The sequence below is a fragment of the Propithecus coquereli genome, unplaced genomic scaffold (genome assembly GCF_000956105.1).
Source record: "Propithecus coquereli isolate 6110/MARCELLA unplaced genomic scaffold, Pcoq_1.0 Scaffold126, whole genome shotgun sequence".
NCBI lineage: Eukaryota > Metazoa > Chordata > Mammalia > Primates > Indriidae > Propithecus > Propithecus coquereli.
This window is the reverse complement of record NW_012136747.1, coordinates 1,844,389-1,867,669: the sequence shown is the minus strand read 5'-3', so window position 1 is coordinate 1,867,669 and position 23,281 is coordinate 1,844,389. Positions and strand designations below refer to the sequence as shown.

The window sequence follows — 23,281 nt, the reverse complement described above, 5'->3', positions numbered from 1 at the left end:
TCCCTTTTAACCACCCAGGTAGCCAGCATTATAAGTTGACATGTTTCTTTCTGTACCTTCTCAGCGTGTACTCCAGCATCTATAGTCCCACGTACTATAATATAGAACGTTGTATTATTTTCTGTGTTGTTTCTCCACAAGTGGCAGACCTTGTTGCATGGATAGCTGACGTGTGATGAACACACGCTGTGTCAGGTACTGGACTTAGCGCTTGAAAGGTATGAACTTATTCAGCGCTCACCATAACCCATGAGGCAGGTGGTTTTATTAGCCACACCTTACGAATGAGGACGCGGAGGCACACAGCTGGTAATGTCCTTGCCGAGACACCCAGTTGGCGAATTTTGGAGCCAGGATTTGGCACAAGGCGCTGGTGAGCACTTTGCCGCCTCCGTCACCCCGGGAGCTCTCCCCATCTCTGCATGGAGCACTCCTCAGATTCTTCTTGGCCCCTTCCTGATATTCTGAAGGATGGAGGTACCAGAGATCACATGGCCATGTCAGCCAGGGGTTCTTCTGGGGTCTCCCCAAGAATGGATTTTCTTTTGGTAGACAGTTTTGTTTCTGGAAGTACAAATGTGTGTGTTTGTGTGTCTCTGGGGAAGTAGGTGCTTTGCTTTCATCCAAGGTGACTGTTTGGGACCATGATCTGGTTCGTATATGTCCATTTACCATCCATCCTCTGTGTATGAAACCTGCCACTCTGCACCTTCCCAAGGTGACCCTTCTCCCCACCTCCAGCCCAGGCCTCTCTGCCCAGGCCTCCTTCAAGATGAGCTGAGTCAGGCTGTCATCCGACCCTGCATGGGCTCCCAGCACTGCCCCACTCCAAAACCAGAGCCAGCGGTGGATCACTGCTCTGCCCTTTCAAACTGTCGCCCTTGCCAGGAGGGGCTGCCTGGGAATGGCAGGTCACGTTGCCTGTGGGGGCCAGAAAGCTTCTCTCTAGCAGGATTAGGAAGTCAGGTGGTCCCAGCCTTGGCCTCTCGTTACGAAGGACACCCCAATTCCACCTCAGTACAATATGCCCAGGGATTTTTTTGGTAGCTTCTGGGCCAAAGTTTGGGGCTGGGAGTGATGGCAGCTCACACCTGCCACTGGCCACTTGCCAAACATAACAGCCTGATGTATTTGTTCCTTTAAAAAGAAAATTCCCAGGGACTGTGTAAGCACTGGGAAGCCTTACTGTCCTCTCCCCTTTGATGTCAGGACATCCGCAGTTTTAATACACCGTATCCAAACCACACCTTAATCCCCTTCCCTCTGCCTCGAATGCTCTGTCCTCGACTGCCCTGACAGACTCTCCTCCACGTTCAGCTTTCAAGTTGGTTTCTTTGTGAAGCCTCCCTGCCCTCCCCGTGCCCAGCACTGGGGCTCCCTCTGTGGTCCTCTGTGGGGTCCCTGCACATACGTTCCCAGTGCATGCTTTCTCCACTGGACCATGTCCTCCATGGGGACAGGGACTGTGGCTTGTTTATTCCTCTGTAGCTCTGCGCCTGGGGCCAGGTCAGTACAGAGTAGGTCCTTAATATACATGTGTTGTGTGGATAGATGCCTAAATTTCCAGTTTTATGTTATAGGTGTTAGTCGAGTCTGAAATAGACTTCTTCCCCACCCTCCCTCCCAGCTGCCCAGCCATACCCACAGGCTGATAAGGTCACTGTCACAACCAGCTTCATCGTGACATTTTCTGCAGTCTTCAGGTCTGCGTAACCTCTCCCTTCTGGATGTGGACCACTCTTGTGCCTGCACCACGTAGAACCGCCCCAAATTCTATGAGTCTGTGTGTCCAGTCTTAATGGATCAAACTTTTATTACCTTGAGGAGCTTTAGGATTAAGTAGTGTGAATTCTTTGTGTAATACGTGGCTGAGGGAGGACCGGAGAAATGAAATGGTTAAGCACTGTTGGCCTGTTCTTCCCAGCGAGGTCTTCTAACAGACATGATCTGATTTAGTCATCACAGTGATCAGGGAGGTGAGCATTCTTGTCAGCTATTTTTTATTGAAGAGGAGACTGAGGCTTGGAGAAGTCAAGTGACTTGCCCAGGGGCCCACGAACCACTAGCAGGTGGTGGGCAGGACCGCACTTGGGTGTTGACCGTCTAGCTCTCCTTCTTTTCCTGTCAAATGGTTTTGGAGAAATGCTCGCCCCCAGCCAGGAGGAGCGCCTCCATGAGGGGAACGCTATGAAACAGGACAGGTGATGAGAGAAGTCATCGCCTTTCCTTGAGCAAGTCACTTCAGTTCTCAGAGCCACCTCCAGGAGCTGTGCTTAGCGGCATCACCCATGCTTTTCTTTTCCCTCTTGCCCCAAAGGTGTGCAACACCTGTGCTTTTCAGCTGAGCAGGGGAAAAGCTCATGACTGTGCTCCCCTGGGTCCCCGGTGCTTCTGCCTTAGGCACCTTGTGGGGGCTGGAGCCAGTTCATGAGCGAATCGTGCACCGTGATGAGGAGCCAGGTGTGTGCACCCCATACCGTGTACAGGCCGCCCAGGAGACAGGCCCCGGGCTGGTTCTTGCCACATCCTGGGGTCGTGATGGTGCGGGTGTTTTGATTACCATGCTACAAACAAGGAAACTGAGGCACAGAGAGACATTCACAGGCCTAAGCCATATGGCAGGAACCGTCAGAGCTGTTCATGAGCCCAGCCGCCTGGCTCCCGAGACTCTGGCTCTTTTCATCCACACTGAAGATGGCCGGAATTAAGTAGGCCCCATCCTAGAGGAGCCACTGGGCATGGCTGGGTAGCCAGTGTCAGTGGGGGCAGTTTTGCAGACCCCTTTTGGGCCCTATCTCCATTTTCTGTTATGGGCTTTTAAACTTAAGATCTTGGATTCTTTTTCAGATTATTCTGGAAAACTATGCATACCCTGGGGTTCTTCTGATTGGCACTGACTCCCATACCCCCAACGGTGGTGGCCTGGGGGGCATCTGCATTGGAGTTGGGGGTGCTGATGCAGTGGACGTCATGGCTGGGATCCCCTGGGAGCTGAAATGTCCCAAGGTGAGGGGCAGGGAAGGACTGACTCTGGGCTGGCTGCAGGGGGTGGCAGGTGACTGGGAGACTGTGGGCCCAGAAGGGAAGAGGGAATAGGTCAGACTCAAATCTCTTTGGGAGGGAGGCAGGGGAAATAAGCAGAAATGGGAAGGCCAGCAGGTTGATTCTACGATTTCCTGGATGGGACAGGGCACCCGGCACACAGGACCTATAATGGCCATCTCGCCCCGCCTCCTATGCAGGTGATTGGTGTGAAGCTGACGGGCTCCCTCTCCGGTTGGAGCTCCCCCAAAGATGTGATCCTGAAGGTGGCCAGCATCCTCACAGTGAAGGGTGGCACGGGTGCTATCGTGGAATACCACGGGCCCGGCGTCGACTCCATCTCCTGCACTGGTGAGGAGGGTGGCCCTCAGCCTGCACGGGGCCTGATGGGCAGCTGAGCAGCAGAGCAGTGAATGGCCTTCCCCTGAGAATCTGTCCAGTCAGTTTGGGGACTTAGAATGGACATTTAGAGGGAGAGGGGAGATTGGAGACAACCTTAGAGATTGTCTGGTCCATGCCCCTCAATAAACAGATGCAGAGATTGAGACCCCCCTCAAGGAGGCAGGTAACTTCCCGTGTCCCCACAGAGTTAGGGGCTAAGCCAGCCTGTCACTGCCCATAGCTGTGTTTAATGATCCAGAAGAATCCCAGAGAGGACAGAGGCAGCAGTGGGACTGGGCATTTAGAGCCAGGACTTCATGCGGGAAACAGCTGTAGTCCCACATCTGCCCCGGGCTGGAGTCTGAGTCTCACTCTCTTCCCGTGGATTAGAGATCACTGCCTGTTATCTCCAGGACCAGGTAGGAGCTGGCCCCTTCCTAGCCATCACCTCTGGTGACTGGCCTCAATGCCTGGGCTGTCAGAAATCCAGGGAGACTTGGAACAAGCCAACTGGACAGTGTCTGGCCATGTCACCCTTCAGTACATGGCACTTGTCTGGTCTGCTCAGTGTGACAGCCAGGCCCAGAACTAGAACAGCGCGTCTTGTTGGGGCTGAATCTTGTGTCCTCTTCACTCTATCCAGCAGCTGCTCTCAGCGGGTTGTGCAGGGGGTGGGTGGAGGGTGGGGGGGTGACCCTGAGCTCTGGGCCCTGTGGCCTCCCCTCCTCCCTCACTGGGCCTCGAGGGCTGAGTCTGCCCACTACCATTAGGTGGCTCTGTGGGCGAGGGAAGAAATGACAGGACTCCCTGGTGTGAAGATGTGTGTGCCCATCTAGCAGGTGTGAGACCCTTGCCCTGCCACGAGGGTCTCATGGGCTCTGTTTCTCCACAGGCATGGCGACAATCTGCAACATGGGCGCAGAAATCGGGGCCACCACTTCAGTGTTCCCTTACAACCACAGGATGAAGAAATACCTGAGCAAGACAGGCCGGGCAGGTGAGCTGGCAGGGGCAGGCTAGTGTGGGTAGAACAGCCATGTTGCACGCGCCCCCCAGGAGAGAGCTGCGCCTTTCCCTGTAGGGCAGGGGTCCTTAAGCTGGTGCTTGCAGACTGGATTCAGAAGCTCTGAGAAGCTCCTAAAGTGTGTGTTATTATTTCTGAGTAGGGTGTCTACAGCTCTCTCAGCTTCCCCAAGTTTGAGTTAGCACTGCCTTGGGATTGGAATTTAGTTTCACCTGGAAGGGTCCTTCTCAGCCTGGTCCCTGCTGCCCCCTACAGGAAGCTCTGGAAATGACATGGATCTCTTCTTTTTATAATTCCTGCCATAGCAAGGGTAGCGAAGGGAGGAGGAAAAACATTTGGAACTAGTACCACCTTCCCAGATTCCCTGCCCCCGCCCCCGCCCCCACCCCTAACGTCCTTGAAGTTCTAGCTGGCTTCTTTGAAGCTCAGAGGAGGAAGTCGGGCATTGGAGTCTGTGAAGGGAGGTGAGTGATGACGTTGGGTGGAGCCAGAGGCCAGTGGCCGTGGGGAGAGCTCCTGTTTGCTTCCAAGCTCTGAGCAGTGGAGTCCTTCCTGGAAGGCCCTTCCCTCCCTTTCTTTATCGAGTGACTTTTCCTCCTTCAAAACTCAGCTCTTCATTTCCAGGAAGCCTTCCCAGACTCTGAACTTTAGCCGATGCTTCTCCTGTGTGTCTGTCGTATTCTGTGATAACTTTTGGTTCACTGATAGCTCTTTTCCTAGGTTGTGAGCTCCTTGAGGGCAGGGACAGTGTCCTGAGCAGTTCACTTTGCTCCTTCGTTGGCCTAGTCAATGCCCAGGGCCTGGTGTTTGGCAGGTGCCAGGTAACTGGCTCAGGTGGATGGAAGAATGAAATCTCAAGACCAATTCCTGTTTCACATGCTTTACTCCCTTTCCTTGTTGATTTCAGAGATTGCCAGTCTAGCTGATGAATTCAAGGATCACTTGGTGCCTGACCCCGGCTGCCATTATGACCAATTGATTGAAATTAATCTCAGCGAGGTGAGGAAGGGGATTGGGTTTAAGGAATTTCTGAGAATGGGGACCCTACTTCCTTTGCACTTGGGCCCACAATGGGTCCTGCCTATATACTGAGCAGGGCTTGTGGGCCCTTGGTCTCCCAATACCCTTACAAACTGCTGCCTGAATCTAGCTGGAATGGAGGTGGTGTGAGGAGGAGGCAGATTCAGTCATGTGGGGAGCAGAGGTGGCAGTGGCTGGTGAATCAGAAACTGACGTCAGCGTGCCCCATCTCAGCTTTACCAGAAGCCGAGATTTCACCCTGAAGGTTCTGCATCATTTTCAGAGTTCAGAATGCAAGGCCTGAGCAGGGTGTGGCAGCCTGAGACCTGCAGACCAGAGCAGGCATTTGGAGATCCCGAGCAAAGGCAGGCTGGAGGAACAGAAGCCAGCCTGCAGGAGTTCAGATCCCGGCTCTGCCACTCATGCTGTGTGACCTTGGTCACATCGCTTAACTTTTGTGGGTCTTGCTTCATCTTGGGTAAAACCTAAGGCAGTTGTGAGAATAAAATGAGTTAATTCACGTAGTAACAGTCACTAACATTTATTGAGTGATTATTGTGTGCCCCGCACTTTGCTAAGTGCTTCACATTTGTTACTAAGTATTATCACATGTAAAGCATCTGGCTGTAAGTCCATTTTTGTCATAAGATTCCAAAAGCAACATCACGTTGGAGATGATGGACTTAATGAAGTGACAGCCTTGGTCCATTCCATGCCCTTGCTGCCTCCTAGCTGTGTGACCTTAAGCAAGGCAATTCTGAGTCCCTTCATCTGCAGAATAGAGACAAGACCAGCCTTGTAGTTTTGGAGGGAGCCCAGGAGCTAGTGCGTGCACAGCACCAACTGCTCAGGTATTTGCTGTGATGAGGTCTGAGCCATGAGAACAGTAGTTGGCTGCCTCTGTTCAGACTTGGTAAGGCAGTGAACAGAGGCTGTCCACACACCAACCTTTGTTCCCTCGTCTCTTCTTTGCATCTTTGTTTCTTCAGCTGAAGCCACACATCAATGGGCCCTTCACCCCCGACCTGGCTCACCCTGTGGCAGAAGTGGGTACTGTGGCAGAGAAGGAAGGATGGCCTCTGGACATCCGAGTGGGTGAGCACCTTCCACCTGTTGGTTTAGCAGGTCTCAGGGTCCCTGGCTCTGCCCAGAGCTGTAGACAATCACCTGTGTCTACCACATGCCACTTCCTAAAGTGGGCACTTTCTGAAAAGGTTTATTATTATCTTTAAAGTTACTTTTTCTTGGAACAAAAGAAAAATATGCTTATTGTAGAGAATATTGACAAACAAGAAAATACCCCTAATGTCAACCCCTAACCAGAAAGAAACTTTAGGAACTTTTTGAAAGGTGTGCTATGTTTCTCTGCACGTGCATCTATTATGTGCGTGCTTCTCTGTTCTACAGACATTTTTCCAGCCATGCTACTTTGTTTGACTTTACATGCTTTACATATGCAAACATCCTGGCACGTCAGTGGCGCTGGCATCTGCTGCTGTCGGGAGGCAGGACGGTGGCTGTGCAGAGTGTGGACCCTGGCACCAAATGGCCTTAGTTTGAGTCCTGGCTCTCACACTTGATAGCTAGGTGACCCTGAGCAGGCTGCTTCCCCGTCAGTGCTTGGGTTCTCCATCTGGAAAACAGGAGCAGTAGTTGTTGGAAGGAGTCAAGAGTTAGTACGTGAAAAGAACTTTCTGCAGTGTCTGGCATAAAATGAGTGCAACATAATACGTTCGCCCTTATTCATTGAAGAAAATTTAGAAAATCTTTGGTGGTTTAATATTTAGAAAATACTTGAATTGATGTGAAACTGTCTTGATATTTATAAACAGTGTGATATCATTCTGTTTTTAATGCCTTTTTGAATAAGTGATTCTCCTCTTTTAAAAGAACTCTCATTACCCTGGTTGTAAAGCAATTTTAAAAACGTGGAAAATACTGGAAAGTTTAGAAGAAGAAAGCGTCTCTTCTCAGCCCCCCCCCCCCCCCCCAACTAGGATTACTGTTTTTTGGGGTTTTGTTTTGCTTTGACAGAATCTTGTTGTGTCGCCCCAGGTAGAGTGCTGTGGCGTCATTGTAGCTCACAGCAACCTCAAATTCCTGGGCTCAAATGATCCTCCAGCCTCAGCCTCCCAGACAGCTAGGATTATAGGCATGAGCCACCATACCTGGCCAGATCACTGTTAATATGTTAGCATGAATTCCCAATACACATGCACATGGTATTGTTATAAAAGGGGGTTATACTTCTAACGTGTTCAGTGTCTTCCCTTGAATGACTGGGTCATGAGCAGCTTGTCCTTTGTTAGATATTTAGGTTACGTCCAACTTGTCTCTGTTAAAAACAGTCTCTGGCCCAACCTAGATGGTGAATTCTTTTGACCACGTCTGGATAGTTTGAGGTCAGGTGGAGACCCCTGCTCAGTTTCTCCTCCTGATCCCTGACCCCACCACCCACAATGCACCAGGCCTGATCGGCAGCTGCACCAATTCGAGCTATGAGGACATGGGGCGTTCGGCAGCTGTGGCCAAGCAGGCACTGGCCCATGGACTCAAGTGCAAGTCTCAGTTCACCATCACTCCGGGCTCTGAACAGATCCGCGCCACCATTGAGCGAGACGGCTATGTGAGTGCCCGTGTACCCCGCCCCTTCCCCACCACCCCACCCCACTGCTGAGCAATGTGGCATCAGGGTGGGACAAGCCACAGGCTCGTTTGGTCAGGGCTGGGGCAGGTCCCAGTGGCTGCTGGAGGGTTCCATCCTACAAGCTGCTGAACCACCCTTTCCCATCAGCCACTCGCCGGCCCCTGACAGTTCGTCCTCCTCTCTCCCTGCAGGCACAGATCCTGAGAGATGTGGGCGGCATCGTCCTGGCCAATGCCTGTGGCCCATGCATTGGCCAGTGGGACAGGTGAGAGGCACGTCTTCAGTAGGAGAGCCCCTTGTGCACGGGGGTACAGAGCCCCAGAAGTTGAGGGGAGATGTTATTGGGGTGGAGAGAAGAGACTCAGGGCCAAGGCCCCTAGCTCCAGGCACTGTTGCATATTAGAAGACCGTCAGGCATGACTGGGAAGTTGGGCTCGAGAGAGGAAGAGCCCTGCAGAGGCACTAAGTGGCTGCTTGGCTGGGCCTGGGCTGGCAGGAAGAAGCCAGTGAGGTCTCATCCTAAAGGATACAGTGGCAGCTCTGACAGAGCCATTTGAGAGGAGGCAGTGGTCCCAGGTCTGCAAACTCAGACCATGATCTCTGTGTCTGTCTACGTGTGGTCTCAGGCAAGGCCCAGTGACCCTGAGGTTCCCTCCCACTCTGTATGCGTGGGTCCCAGGGAAGAGGCAACCTTCTGTCATGAGCTAGGTGTGTGCTGCGGGAATGTGGCTCATTTGGCCTCAGGACAGGCTAGGTGACAAGGCCGGATGTCCCTAATGCTGTCCCCTCTGACCTGGCAGAAAGGACATCAAGAAGGGGGAGAAGAATACAATCGTCACCTCCTACAACAGGAACTTCACGGGCCGCAACGATGCAAACCCCGAGACCCATGCCTTTGTCACGTCCCCAGAGGTAAGACTGACCAGCTGGTGCTATCCTGGGACTGCTCCTGCGGGTCAGAGGTGGGAGGAGATGGGCTTGGGGCAAAAGCACCAGACCCCCAGGCCCTCCCAGCCCCCAAGTTCCATGTTCCCTTGGCGCATCCTGCCTCAGTCTCCTTTGTGTCACAGGACCGGGAGATGTTTATTACAGTTTGTGGTTATGAGCATGCAGTTTAGACTCTGACTGCCTGGGACATAATCCCAGCCTCGCCTCTAACTAGCTGTATGAGCTTGGCCAAGTTATCTACCTTCTGTGTCCCAGTAATCCTGTCAGGGTCACCTGGAAAAGTACGTGGAGCACTTGGGTTTCTGACACAAGGTGAGAGTTCAGTTCAGTATTGTGGACACCGAGGAAGCTCAGTGCCCCAGGCACTGGGTGGGTACTTAGCCTCAGCCAGGCTTTCTGGACTGGAGGAGTGTTTATCTGAGTATCCCAGAAATACTTTTGTGCGAGAATGAGTGGAGGAACGGCCCCTCCCGTGTTTTCGGGGTGCTGCCCACTGAGGCACGTTTTCATCACACCAGCGTTTCTGGGCAGGGGCCTCCCCTGCTCTCTCCAGGTCACCTTCGAGGGCAGGAATATGCAGCTGTGAGACCGGCCGGGCTGCCCTTTGGGGCGCGCTGAGCTCCAGGGCCTGGCGGGAGGGGAAGAGGCTAGATTGCCCTTGGGTTCCTGAGTCCTGCACAGGCCCGAGGGCCCAGAGTCCCAAAGATAGTCCTGCAGGAGAAGAGAGAAGAGGGGTCTAGGGAGAACATGGACATTCCCTGGGTTCCATTCTCAGTTTTGGTCTAGGCTTCTGCTGGGGTGGTGGGCACAGGGGTGATGTTTGGTGCTCACCAACAAACTGGCCACCTCCATTTCAGATTGTCACAGCCTTGGCCATTGCGGGAACCCTCAAGTTCAACCCAGAGACCGACTTCTTGACAGGCAAGGATGGCAAGAAGTTCAAGCTGGAGGCTCCGGATGCTGATGAGCTTCCCCGAGTGGTGAGCAGCGCTGCCCTCTGCTGTTAGGGAGTGGCTCGGACGAGAGAAGCTTGCCTCCCGTGACAGCCGCCCATGTGGGACTGAGGATTCGGCACCCAGCATGTCCCTGTCCCCCGCTACAGGAGTTCGACCCGGGGCAGGACACCTACCAGCACCCCCCTAAGGATAGTAGTGGGCAGCGGGTGGATGTGAGCCCCACCAGCCAGCGCCTGCAGCTCCTGGAGCCTTTTGACAAGTGGGACGGCAAAGACCTGGAAGACCTGCAGATCCTCATCAAGGTCAGCGGTGCGGCGAGGAGGCAGGACAGCCCTAACCTGGTGGGGCGCCTTCTTGCCTGAGCCCAGGGGGACCCGGGGAGAGTGTCAAGATGAAGGTGGGGATGGGAAGGGAGTTTCAGCTGCAGGAGTGGAGGGCACTGCAGCCCGGGGTTCCCGTCTCCGTGGCCCTGAGCTGGGCAGAGCTCGATCTCCTGGCCAGCTGCCATCGATGGCCCCGCGCCGTCTTGCAGCAGCTGGCGAGACCCACCTCCAGCAGGCGAGGACAGCACAAGAAGGCTGCACAGCACCCCTCCACCCTGTGTATATCCACACAGGCTCTGGAACCACTGATTCCTCCCGTCCCCACAGGTGGGCATTAGTGTGGATGCTCTGTGTTTGGAAGCTGAACAGACACAAGCCTTTACGGTGCGACTTAGACCCATGTCAGATGTTAATTTATGCTGCTCCAGGGGCCTCCAGGCACTCCTGCAACACAGTACTAAGCCTGTATGACAGATGGAACTGGTCAGTCATCAGCCAGGACCCAGGCATGTTTCTGGATTTCTGTGTCCGGCATGAGGCCTGTGGCTGATCTTCCAGCCTGGGCATCTCTTAGTTGGGGGCTTAGGTCTCAAGGGTGGACAAACAGATATACCTGTCCTCCCTTTGAGTGGCCTGCCCCCATGAGAGAATGTCCTGTCCTAGAGACTGAGCAGCCTGAGGCTTGTGAGGGGGTAGGTGGCAGCCTTGCCTGAGCCTACCTGGCCTGAGGGTGGAAGCACTAGGACCACAGACCACGTGTGCAAAGCCTGACCTTCTCTCATCCCCCTCCTGGGTCCCAGGCATTGGGGCCTGCTGCCTGCCTGCCTCTGGAGGGTATTTTCTTGCATCCGCGATGTAAGGGCCATGCCCTGACCTCTGTCCCCTCTGCTCACCCTGCCAAGGTCAAAGGGAAATGTACCACAGACCACATCTCGGCTGCTGGCCCCTGGCTCAAGTTCCGTGGGCACCTGGACAACATCTCCAACAACCTGCTCATTGGTGCCATCAACATTGAAAATGGCAAGGCCAACTCTGTGCGCAATGCTGTCACCCAGGAGTTTGGCCCTGTCCCTGACACTGCCCGCTACTACAAGGTGGGTCAGTCGGGGGGGCAGTGCTGGGGGCCACTCTCCTGAGGGCCTGGAGGCAGGTGCAGGGGGGATATGTGGGGAGTGGGAGCTGGGTGGAGGCCAAGACCAAGGGGAACTGCTATCCGGAAGGAAGGAAGGTCCTTCAGCCCCTCTGGTGGCCAGGAATGAATGAGGCTCGGCTCAGGTTGGTGGAGGTGGGTCCCTGTACCCAGGAGGCCCCCTCGGGAGGAGTTAGTGAGAGGAGCGCTCTCAGGAGACATCTGGCCCCAGACTCAAAAGAGGACTGAAGGAGACCTTGTAGGCAAAGAGGAGCCGGCTCAGGAAGTCAGAGGCAAACAGGCTCAGAGAAGGGGCTGCACGAGGCCTCACGACAAGCAGGCAAAGGGCCGAAGCCAGGTGTGGGATGAGGGAATGCTACTGCTTTGAGAAACTGACAGAACCAGGGCTGGACTCAAGTCCCAGCCCAATAGAGTGAGGGTTCTCTGGCACCTGCTGGTGGCAGGTAGGGCAGAGCGGTGCTCTCCAGCCCAGCGCCCAGATCACTAGCTTTGCAGTCAGGTCCCACGTCCCTCACTCCCACCGCACACCTCCTGCCCTGGGCTCTGTCCCCTCACTGTGGCCCTTCACACACACGTGCATCCATGCTGAGCATGCATGGGTGGGCCGTCTCCCTAGGCCCACTGCACGGGGGTGGGCAGGGACAGTGTCTGACCCATCTCTGTCCCCTCAGGCCCTAATTTGGTCCTCGTTCACCTGACTTCACTGCCCTTGGGAAGGGCCTTTCCAGCCCCTTGACCCGGGAGCCTCATGATGCCCAGGGCTGGGCAGGTGGGGACGGTACCCTCCTCTGCCTCATAACCTCACCCTTCTTGCCTGGCAGAAACACGGCATCAAGTGGGTGGTGATTGGAGATGAAAACTATGGCGAGGGCTCAAGCCGGGAGCATGCGGCGCTAGAGCCGCGCCACCTCGGGGCCCGGGCCATCATCACCAAGAGCTTCGCCAGGATCCACGGTGAGCTGGAGTCCGCACCCAGCCCATCCGCGTCCCCTGACTGGCAGCCCCAGGTCAGCCCCCCTGCCAGTGGTGGGGCTGGGCCTAGAGCCTCGTGCCTGGGTGCCTGGTTCTGGACTTTGTCCCCGGCTCCCGTGTCCCACCACAGCCCACACGCCGTCAGCCTCCTGCCCCTCCTGGGTCTGTGCAGCACAAGTGCCCGCAGCTTCTCATCCCACAAGCGCTGGATCTGCTTCCAAGCTGGCAGGCCTGAGCAGCTGGAACCCAGGACACACGTCAAAGGGTTTTTTCTGACGCGGCTGTGCCTAGCAGGAGGCCTCCCAGACAGCAGCATCAGCGTGCGCATGCTTTGGGTGCCCCTGGTGAAAGGGAGCCCTTCAGCGCCCCAGCTCTGTCCCGGGCAGCAGGACTAGGGGTGTCTCCCAGAGCCCCAGGTGGATTTAGAAAAGGACACCCTCAGGGCTGGTGAGGCTCCCTGCACAGAGGAGCAGGGAAGGGCACCCCCACCCCCACTGACCGAGTGTGCCTCTGCCTTCCAGAAACCAACCTGAAGAAGCAGGGCTTGCTGCCCCTCACCTTCGCCGACCCAGCCGACTACAACAAGATTCACCCTGTCGACAAGCTGACCATTCAGGGCCTGAACGACTTCGCCCCTGGCAAGGTCAGGGGGCCGAGGAAGGAGGGTGGGCGGGCAGGCAGCCACCTTGCTTCCCCTCCTGCACTTGGCCCCACCTGCAGCTCTTCCCATAACCTCTGCTCTAGCTGGAGCAGCCCTCTCCAGGCAACAGCGCCGGAGAAGTGGTGCTAGCCTGGGCCCTCCCACCCTGACTCCCCACGCATTAGGCCAGGCTTGGCCCTCAGGGGTGACAGCCAGGCTCCAGGAGTCCCCTATGGGTGCCATCCAGGTTTTACCTGGGCCACGCAGGCTTAGCCCTGGCCTAGGGCTCAGTTTACCTGCCCTCCTGACCCCCCTGCAGATCCAAGGTGTGTGTTCCTCAGAGCACCCGCCCACACCCACCTCCCTCCCTGCAGCCCCTGAAATGCATCATCAAACACCCCAACGGAACCCAGGAGACCATCCTCCTGAACCACACCTTCAACGAGACCCAGATCGAGTGGTTCCGCGCCGGCAGTGCCCTGAACAGGATGAAGGAGCTGCAGCACTAAGTTGGGCCTCACCTTGCCCCTCCGACCCGCGCTGGTGCCGTTTACCAGCTCCACGTGCGCCGTCAGAGCCAATCTGATCATCCGGCCATGGCTTCTTGCTCCAAGATGGTGTGACCAGACACGCTTCCTGCCCTCTATTCCCTCAGCCCACGGAGTGACCGCAGTTGGGGGGTGGTTCTTAAGATAATTTTTTAGCTCCTGCCTTCCTGTTTTTAGTTTGTTTCAGATCTTCAGCAGCTCCATGCAACTGTATTTATTTCTGATGACAAGACTTGCACCTACAGTTTTTCTCCTTCCTGATCATTTCACTTGTGGCTGAAGGATTTTAAAGAACCTTTTGCTCTTGCAAGGAAAATAAGAATCCAAATTCAGTGACTGTTCATGAGTGAATGGTTGATGTCTGTGTCGTCTGTCATCAATTCCAGGGTTCAGGAAGGGTCTTTTCAGCTAAGATCAGTGGAGGTAGCCACAGCTTGGCCTGTCACCGCAGTGAAGGAGACCTGAACTGTGGCAGAAAAGACCTCCCCATCACCTCCCACCCAACCCACTTCCCACCTGCAGGGCAGCCCTGCCCCCTTGCTCCTGTAGCTTCCCTGCTAGGCCGGGTTGGAGCCTCCAGCGAGAGGCTCACCCTGCCCTGGGCAGTGATGTGCCAGGCATGGTCCCATCTAGCCCTCTCAACGCCCTGAGGTAGGCACAGCCCATCTAACAGATGAGGCCACCCAGAAGGGGAGTCTGCCCAAGGTCACAGCTAGCACAAGACACCTATCGCCTCCTGCCCCTGGAGTACCAGCATGTGGCAAAGAGCAGGCCTCTCTTCCTGGAGTAGCATCAGTGGATGCTGCACGGCACCGCCATTCTTTTTTCTTTTTTTTTTTTTTTAGGGAAGCAGAGCCCCAGCCAGAAGCCAGGCACACATGCGTCCAGCACCTCCACTCTGTTGCCCTATTAAGAGCCAAAAAGCCCAGGGCAGGAGGCCCCATCACCAGGACAAGACTTACTGCAAAATGAGTGTCCTGGTGTCAGCAGACGTGGGCGAAAGGGCAGGAGGAACCTGGCAAAGCCCTTCTCCTGAGCAAGTGATGTGGGGCCCAGATCCAGGGTGTCACCAGCAGACCTGCAGAGTACGCATGGCTGAGGTCTGCGTGTCAGCTGGCCCCAGGCTTCCTGCCGTACCACGGCACGGAGGGAGGTGGGAGATAACAGGGTGTGGTCACCACCCTTCTTGGGCCAGCGGAGTCCACGGCTTCTACTTCTTGAGCAGGAGCTGGTTTGGCTGACTCAGGCTACTCTCCTCCTTCTAAAGCCGGTGGGAAGGTGGTTGGTCCTTAATGTTCAGACCCAGCTAGCAACTGGCAGCTTCCAGGGCCCAAAGCCCAGCCTGAGACAGCCTGGATCTCACAGCCCCCAAGTCCTGCCATTTTGTGGGGGTTGGGAGAGGCCATCTCCACAAGTGATCTGGGATGAGGGAGGACATGCTGTGGCAACTCAGTAACCTTAGGTCGTAAGACAAGGGTGGCCCTTCCCTACTGATGCTGACGTTGTTTATTGTCTTTGCCGAAAGCCAGAAGTCCGTGGGGATGGCAGGATTTCAGTAGCAGCTCTGAGAGGAGGAGCAGGACCAGGATGGCACGGGGGACAAGCTGGCGGGCACTTCTGGCCCCTCTCCCTGTCCAGCTGCACGTAGCATCAGCCTCAGCTGCTGTTGTCTTCACAGCTGGCCGCACCACCTTCCTAGGGGTGGGGTCTGCCAATGGGCAGGGTCCACTGTCGAGCCCCAGGACTAGTTGCTGGTCCACCAGGAGAGAAGGCCCAGGCCTGGCTCACTGATGGATCCCTGCCAGGAGACAAAGAACAGGCACATTCATTGACACCCAGGGCTTCAGCCAACTGGGACAGGTCAGGGGCCACCCTTCCCAGCACCCAGCAGGCTTGGCATAGGCAAAGGCAGGGCACACAACAGCCAGGAGGCTTTGGGGAAATCAGGAGCCATTCCAGCCAGGCACAGACGCCTCTCCTGAGAAAGGAAAGCACAGGTTTTCTGGCTCCAAGGCCTCAGTGGGGTCAGGCACCCTCCTCACCCCCAGGCCAGTCCCAGGCATGCCCTCCTGAGCCACTGTGGTCTAGTCCTACCAGAAAGGCCAAGCCACCATAAGGCCCAGCCTCCACATATGTGCAGAGAGGAGTGGCCCTGAAGGTCACCCTGCCCTGGGGCCCACCCTTGATCTCAGGGCTTTGATCTCTCCCAAGCCCCTTCCTTGGTTTATTTCTCCCTCAAAGCCCCTTTATCAGTGGCTTTGTCCAGCATGGGCTCTGTCCCTCTTGCAAGCAGGGCTGACGTACCCACCCTCCCCAACAAGCAGCTTTGTCCCCTCATAGCCCCAACCTATGGAAGCAGGGCCCACGCCGCACTCCTGGGCTCTCCCTCCGCAGAGCAGGCCCCGCGCCAGCAGGACTCTTACCACAAGTGTGTACGGGGCCTCCTTCTTTGGCGGCTCCTCACTGGAAGAGGTGGCCTCGGCTGAGCTGGGTCCGGTTGGGGACGTGTCCACAAAGCTCTCGTCCACTACCCGGAAGCGGATCTCCTCGCCGGTGTCCATGTATAAGTCATGCGCTCCTTCCTCCGTCTCGTACTCCCACACCCATACCTGCTCCGCCTCGTCACTGGGGGACCCGGAGTCAAGGCAACAACCAGGCCACGGTGGAGCTGAGCGTGGGGGGAGGGGTCCTCCCGCAGCACTCCCAGGAGAAACCAATCCCAGGTTGGGATCACTTTGGAAAGTCACAGCAGAAGCAGGTCCCAGCCCCACATGCAAGGCCTGGGCCCACGGTGAGGAGCAGTAGTGCTCAGGTGCCAGGACCCAGCACGGGAAACCTGGAGCCCCCCCCCCCAGGCACCAGGGCCACACACGTCCTCGGCACTAGAGCTGGAAGGGAGGGAGACAGCGAATCCCACCTCTTCAGACCGGAACGACCTGGGCTCCTGCTGCCTGCAGTGCCCCACACCGGTTTTTACCCAAGCGGCATGACGATCTGCTAGGCACTCAGAGACTTGCCCAGTTTTCAAGAGGTTGGGGTGGGACAGGAGGTCACCTGCCTGAGGGCCCACAGCTGGTGAGAGGACCAGCCGGGACCAGGTTTCCCCACATACACTGGCAGCCAAGGCAGCCCCTCTGCCTTCCTCCCTCCGCAGGACCCACACTGAGAGGCCACACTGCCCTCTGGTGGCAGTCCCACCGCTGGGTCCTCCCTCTGTGCCAGGTCCCATGCTGGGCACTGTGGGTATACTCAGGACAGGACACAGTCCCTCCCAGTGAGTAGTCTCGGATTAGTGACAGCCCCACAGAAACAGCCCACCTCAGTGCAGCAAGGTGAGGCCTGGGACCAGGGAAATGGGGGCCCAGGAGAGGGAAAACCTGGCCCCAGACCCGGCACACGGGCAAGTCTCACGTCCCAGGCAGCCAGGACAAACCTCCCAGGGGAGGCTTTGAGAAGACTCCTGCAGGGACAACCTAAGAAAAGTGAACCGGAAGTGAATGGTGTCCCCCACAACAATAGAGCCCGAATGGTGTGCAGTGCATGAGCTATACAGCCAAGCCTGACAGCCCAGGTAGAGACAGGCACGTGGACATCGTGGTCAACGCAGGGAGGCACAGACAAGTCGGTGCTTCTGGAGCAAAGGGGCAGGCACAGAGGCCAGCCGTGCCAGCTCACAGCACCCAGGGGCCCGCCGAGGGGTGAGCGCCTCTGTGACCCACTTTAGTCTTGGGAGGATACAACTTGGCTGGCTGCTGTAGTGACTCTGGAGGGATGAGGATGTCGTCGAAGAACCCTAGAGAGACTGGAGGAAATGAAGGTGATAGCATGGGACAGGGGTTACCAGTGGACAAACAAGGGGGCTGGCTACTTGACAGGCTAAGCCCCCTACCTGGTACTGCCCAGGGGCAGGCGCCGCCATGTAAATCTGGGCCCCTTCCCCACCTTGAGGCCTAGCTTCTGCCTACAGCACCCACGTAGCCCCAAGCAACTGGTCCCCAAAACCTGAGGTGGACACTGCACGCTACAGGGACCAGCAGGCACCACAGACCCCCAGTCACTGCCACCAACTTCAGTGCCCACCCTGATGTCCTGAGTTCCCGCCTCTCAGTGAAACCTCACGGCCGACTGAGGTCCTCACTTGATACATGAAAGCGAGAGGGGGCTGAGTACTCCCCCCACCACCACAGGGACGAGCACAGGCCACCTGCCCCCCACGTGCTCCCAGGCTGGTACCGTGCACTCCCTCCAGGCTGCAGCCTTTGATCTTCCCAATCAGAATCTCATCCAGGAACGGATGGAACACCACGTAGCGAAAATGGACTGGAAATGAAGGAAGCACATCAGTGACTCGAGGATGGCCACTGAGACGGGCCACCCGTGCTCTCCAATGTCAGCCCTCACAGGAGCCACCAGGGGTCCATGCCATGTCCTCCTGCAAACCCAGACCTGTCAGCTGAACCAGAGGGACCCTCCCTCCATCCCCTGCAAGGCCACAGCGTGGCTCCCGTAAGGGGCCAGCAGCAGCTGCGTGGAGCTGAGGGCTGCTCCAAGATCCACCAGATAAGCACACTAGGCCAGACTCTGTGCCCCCAGTGACTCCAAAGTCAATTCCAACCCTCCTCCAGGCTCTCCCCTATAAAGTCTAAACAGGACAGAAGCAACTGGCAAAGGGAACGAGGCTGGGAAACAAGTTCCCTGTCTCTTCCTGCCTGGCAAACTCTGCCGCGGGCACAGCTCTGACCTGGAACAGGATGCTAAAAATGCCGATACTGGGAGGTGCGGGCTGACAGCCCAGCAAAATGCCTCTGTGGGTTTTCAGGCCCTGCCCTAGGTGGTCCCCACTCATCTCACCCCAAGGAAAGTACCAGATAGGGTCTGTGCTCATATCAGACTGACCCCAGACCCTGGCAGAAGCCACATATCACCTGCCACTCCTGGCCCCTTGCTTAAAGCCCCAAAGGGGGCATCCGATGCTGGGCTGAGAATAAGCATGGAGCTGTCCCCTGCTGTTGGCTGCCTGCTGTCATGCTCCACCTGTGCCAGATGTCACCTTCCCACTGTGAGGAGGAGGAGGCAGCTCAGACAGCCTGGGTAACCTGCTCACAGCCACACAGCTGTTCTGCCCGTTCTGCCATGGGGAGCCTCCAAGTCTAGCTGTAGCCCCCAGACAGGACCACGGGTTGAAGCCTGTCTTCCTCGGGCAGGTTTGATCTCCAAACACAGGCTTCCACCGTGACGCCTGGAACAGTAGGGCCCCCGGCTCCCCCGGACAGCAAGGCATGAGGAAAGGAGAGGCAGCCGGCCCCCTCCCCACGAGGAGACAAGCATAAGCCCTCAGAGCCACCTTGATGGTGCCCAAGCCTCACCTTCCGGAGAGCACAAGAGGGCAGCCAAGGGTCACTTACCCACAGGATGGAAAAACCCTGTCCCCGACATGACCCGATGTTCAGTTTGGTTTCATAAATCCTCAGAGCCTGTACCAGGTTTGTGCAAAGCCCAGTTTGGCCGCTGGGCTCACAGGGGCAGGACAGCACGTAATCCTGTGCCCGGGGAGCCCCGGTCTGGAACAACCACATCCAAAAGCAAATGGCGGGCAACCCAAGTGTCCGCCGATGGAGCAGTGCATAAACACATGACAGGACGTTACCCAGCCTCGAAAAGGAAATTCTGACACATGCTACGAGATGGGTGAACCTTGAGTAAGAAGCCAGTCACAGAAGCCACATAGTGTACGATCCTACTTACCTGGTTTCCAGAATCAGCAAGTCCACAGAGGTATATTGGCGGTTGCTGGGGCGGTGGGGGGTGGGGTGCGGGGGGGGTGAAGGGGAGAGTAAGGACTGACGGCTAACGGCATGGGGTTTCTTGGGGTGATGAAAATGTTGTGGGATGAGACAGTGGTGACGGCCGCACAACTCTGAATATACTAAAACCCACTGAACTGTAGGCTTTAAAGGGTGAACTCTGTGGTGTGTGAATTACAGCTCAGTTAAAGCACACAGAGGAGGACACGCTGGGTTGATGTTCTAGGATGTTCGGCTTGCAGGTGGGAGCCCAGGAAGCCAGAGGAGGGCTCCAAGGACCGTCAGGAAGAGAAGCCTCGTTCTTAGTTCACGGGCTTGAAAAAATTTGTCCCAGGGTAAGTAAGGCTGCCTAGGGACATGGTGAGTTTCTATAAAAAGGACAAATACTACATGATTCCACTTACGTGAGGTCCCCGGGGTAGTCAAACAGAGCAGAATGGTGGGGGCTGGGGCCTGGGCAGTGGGAGGTAGCGTTTGATGGTTAGCAAGCCTCAGTTTGGGAAGATAAAAAAGTTCTGGAGATGGAGGTGATGAGGGTAGCACAACGATGTGAATGTGCTTAAGCCCTCCGGAAAAAGAGCTCACAGCCCCCTGTGTTAGTACGCGGGCTGTGTGTCCTGCTGAGTCCCAGGAAAATTCACCTGCTTCTACCTCGGAACTGCTGGGTGATTTCCCGCCCCCGTCTGTGCTCTCTCAGCCTCGGTTTCTGCTCTGAGCACATTCAATCTTGTATGTATGCCCTGAACAAAAACACGTGCGCTCCTACTTAGTGCAGGCTCTGTAGAAGCTGGGGAGAAACACACGAACATGGTCGCTGCCCCCAACCATCTCCACAGTCCTCACAGACCCTGAAGACCAGCGGTGGACTCACGGGTCTCTCAACGTTGCCTGTCCAGTTCTGACGCTGCAGATTATGTACACACCTGAGAGACTAGGCAGCCCCAAGCTCAGGATGCTGCCGCCGGGAAACTCAGCTGCCCTTCTCAGGCCTGGGTCAAATCCGCTTAGAGATCAGCCTTGTCGCCGCCCGACTCCTTTGCTGCTCTGTTCTAGTCATGTTTGACTCAGTCTCCCCTTCAGACATCCTCATGCCTTCCGGCAAAGGAGGTCCTTCAAACCCAACTCCCGAATTGCTCCATCTCCTCCCAGCCTCTTCCAGGGCCAACATGCACCCACAGCTGCACCCCTGTCCCGGCCAGGAGTATGAACTTTGGCGAGTCCTTGTCCTCTGTCTGACCATTTCTTCCTGAACAGGCATCATAATCTCTGCCCAGCCTTCCTCCTATCTTGGGGCCTTGTGAAGACTGGATGAAGTAACAGCTGTTCAAAAAGTAGCATTCTGCACATTTTGAATGTGACTATGTTGCCAAGCAGCTCTGCTTATTATAAAGTTTTTCATTAAAGAGTACGATTTGCCTCTTGGAAATGGACACTTCTTCCTTCATTCGTTCGACAAATACCTACTGGGTGCCTTCGCACACGTCTGTCACTATTCTAAGTAGTGGGTACGTAACAGTGAACAAAGCAGACCAGAAAGTCCCTCTCTTTGTGTAGTTTCCATTCTAATGAGAGAGATAAAGAAAATAGATAAATAAAATTTTTAGTTTTAAAAATGTGATAAATACTGAGGAGAAAAAATAACTCAGGAAAAAAAACCAAAAAACCAAACCAAACAAAACAATGTGAATGTGCTTAAAGCCACTGAACTGTACACTTATAAATGTTTAAAGTGGTAACCTCTGTTATGTGTATTTTACCCCAATAGAAAAAAGATAAAAGCAAACAACAGCACGAAGGCAGCTCCTCTGGAGCTGAGAGCAGGGCTCGGAACCCAGCCTAGGGCGGGGGCCACAAGGCAGGTCCTGGTCTTGGAGGGCATGGAGAACAGGGGGCTGGCACCAAGTGACAAGCCTGGCCAATTGGGGTCAGTGTCCCAATCAAAAAGGCTGACATCTGTGAATGCCTACTATGTGCCAAGTGCTGGCCAAAGCCTTCCCACAGGCTTTCTGGTCTGGTCCTCGATGGTGGTGCTATTGCTGCTACAGGGTTTGTACAGATGGGGAAGCGTCTTGGAGGCTTAACGCAACATTGCCTGGGCCACAGGGCATGGAAGTAGCAGGCACTTGGCAAATGAATATTCCCAAAGCAAAGGTGACAAGTGGCATGCTAGGTGCTGAGCCCCTCCCTCAGCACTCGCTGGGCCATAGCCCTGCTGAGATGGGGACAGGAGAAGTGGGACAGGTGCCTGGGGCTGGGGTCGGCCCTGAAGCTGGGGATTGAGCCCCACCACAAAGTAGCACCCTGCACAGTGCTCAACATCCTTGAGGAGCTTTATAGCTGCAAATGGGTTTTTTTGTTAAGAGACAGGGTCTCTGTCACCCAGGCTGGAGTGCAGTGGCATCATCATAGCTCACTATAGCCTCGAACTCCTGGGCTCAAGCGATCCTCCTGCCTCAGCCTTCTGAGTAACTGGGACTACAGGCATGCACCACCACACCCGGGTTTATAGTCACAAGTGTTAACCCCATTGTACAGATGAGAAAACTGAGGCAGAGAGAGGTGGAGTTACCTGCCCAAAGATCCCCATCCAGGGGGGCAAGAGCCAGAATTCAACTCTAGGTCCGTGTGTTGCCACACATCTCCACCTGGCTCCCAACAAAATGGGGACCCAGGGAGGGGGTGTGTGGATAATAAAAATCAACAGCGTAAATCTTACATCAAGTGCCACAGAAACAAGCCACTGAATGGACAGAACCTCCTCGAACTTCATTTTTTTCTCCTAGTTTTTCTTGAAGTTCTGGTACCTGTTTCCTCTTGCCTCCTAGATAACCAAGGCCCCTGTGCAAATGCAGAGATGGGGCTCAGCTCGACCTCGTACTCCGTACGCAGAGGCCCCATGGTCGCTTTCAGCACCACGGTCTTATTCGTGTCCCAGTGCAAATGCTCCCAGTCTGTGCAGAGACAGCCTGTTTCTCAGGGCTCTCCCCAGAGCGCGACAAAATCCGTGGAAACCATTTAAGTCTCTAGATGGCTGGACAGGGACACCAGGCAGTCTCAGCACATTCTGGAATTCTCGGGCATCTCTGTGCTGAGGGGCTGGCTGGGAGGCACTATGGCAGGACTCCTCAAGAGTGGGCATGTGTGACAATCACCTGGCACCTTGTCAACACGGTCTTTGGGCCCACCCCGCTGAGAACCTGATTCAGCAGGCCTGGGCAGGCCGAGAATCCACGTTCCTCACGAGTGCCCAGTAGATGCAAGGCCACAGGCCTACACTCTGACTGCCCTGCATCCCCTCAACAGGCCCTCTCACCCTCCACCTCGGGCGTGGCTTGGTCCAGACAGGAAAGTGAAGAATGCACTCCCCCTTCCTGAGAGGCTGCCCGGGCTCACACCTTCCTTGACTGGCAGTCACAGCTCCTCTCGAGGTGGCTCTTTCTACTCCTCCCTCCTTCCGGGATCTGGTGACCACCCTCCCATCCCAGATGCACACCCCTTTGCAATGTGGCACCTTCTTCCATCCAGGGGTGCCATCTATTTCTCCATCCCTTGACCCTGGCCTTGGCCATCTGACCTGCTTTGACCAACGGGATCTAAGCAGAGGCTCCAGAGACTGCGCCCAGCCCTGACCTTATTTGAATTGAGACAGAGTCTTACTCTTTTGCCCGGGCGAGCGCATCATCACAGCTCCCTGTGACCTCAAACTCCTGGGCTCAAGAGATCCTCCTTGGACGGGAGCAGTGGCTCACGCCTGTGATTCTAGCAGTCTGGGAGACCGAGGTGGGAGGATTGCTTGAGCTCAGGAGTTCGAGACCAGCCTGAGCAA

At 55.7% G+C, this 23,281-nt stretch overlaps 2 protein-coding genes across 2 annotated transcripts in view; one reads left to right on the top strand and one right to left on the bottom strand.

Moving 5' to 3' along the window:
• ACO2 (aconitase 2, mitochondrial) overlaps nt 1-13,987 on the top strand; it is a 46,863-nt gene extending 32,876 nt beyond the window's left edge. Inside the window, exons 5-18 of the mRNA XM_012638108.1 lie at nt 2,848-3,006; nt 3,243-3,393; nt 4,316-4,420; nt 5,355-5,446; nt 6,457-6,562; nt 7,936-8,093; nt 8,306-8,379; nt 8,915-9,026; nt 9,920-10,042; nt 10,165-10,320; nt 11,244-11,435; nt 12,313-12,445; nt 12,985-13,106; nt 13,478-13,987. Coding sequence (XP_012493562.1) covers nt 2,848-3,006; nt 3,243-3,393; nt 4,316-4,420; nt 5,355-5,446; nt 6,457-6,562; nt 7,936-8,093; nt 8,306-8,379; nt 8,915-9,026; nt 9,920-10,042; nt 10,165-10,320; nt 11,244-11,435; nt 12,313-12,445; nt 12,985-13,106; nt 13,478-13,612 — 1,818 coding nt within the window. The 3' untranslated portion in view covers nt 13,613-13,987. The remainder of the gene's footprint in view (nt 1-2,847; nt 3,007-3,242; nt 3,394-4,315; nt 4,421-5,354; nt 5,447-6,456; nt 6,563-7,935; nt 8,094-8,305; nt 8,380-8,914; nt 9,027-9,919; nt 10,043-10,164; nt 10,321-11,243; nt 11,436-12,312; nt 12,446-12,984; nt 13,107-13,477) is intronic.
• Nucleotides 13,988-14,496: 509 nt separating this feature from the next.
• POLR3H (polymerase (RNA) III (DNA directed) polypeptide H (22.9kD)) overlaps nt 14,497-23,281 on the bottom strand; it is a 22,948-nt gene continuing 14,163 nt past the window's right edge. The window contains exons 4-7 of the mRNA XM_012638109.1: nt 17,885-17,971; nt 17,390-17,453; nt 16,075-16,276; nt 14,497-15,449 (exon numbers count right to left, since the gene is read on the bottom strand). Of these exons, the coding sequence (XP_012493563.1) occupies nt 15,396-15,449; nt 16,075-16,276; nt 17,390-17,453; nt 17,885-17,971 (407 nt within the window). The 3' untranslated portion in view covers nt 14,497-15,395. The remainder of the gene's footprint in view (nt 15,450-16,074; nt 16,277-17,389; nt 17,454-17,884; nt 17,972-23,281) is intronic.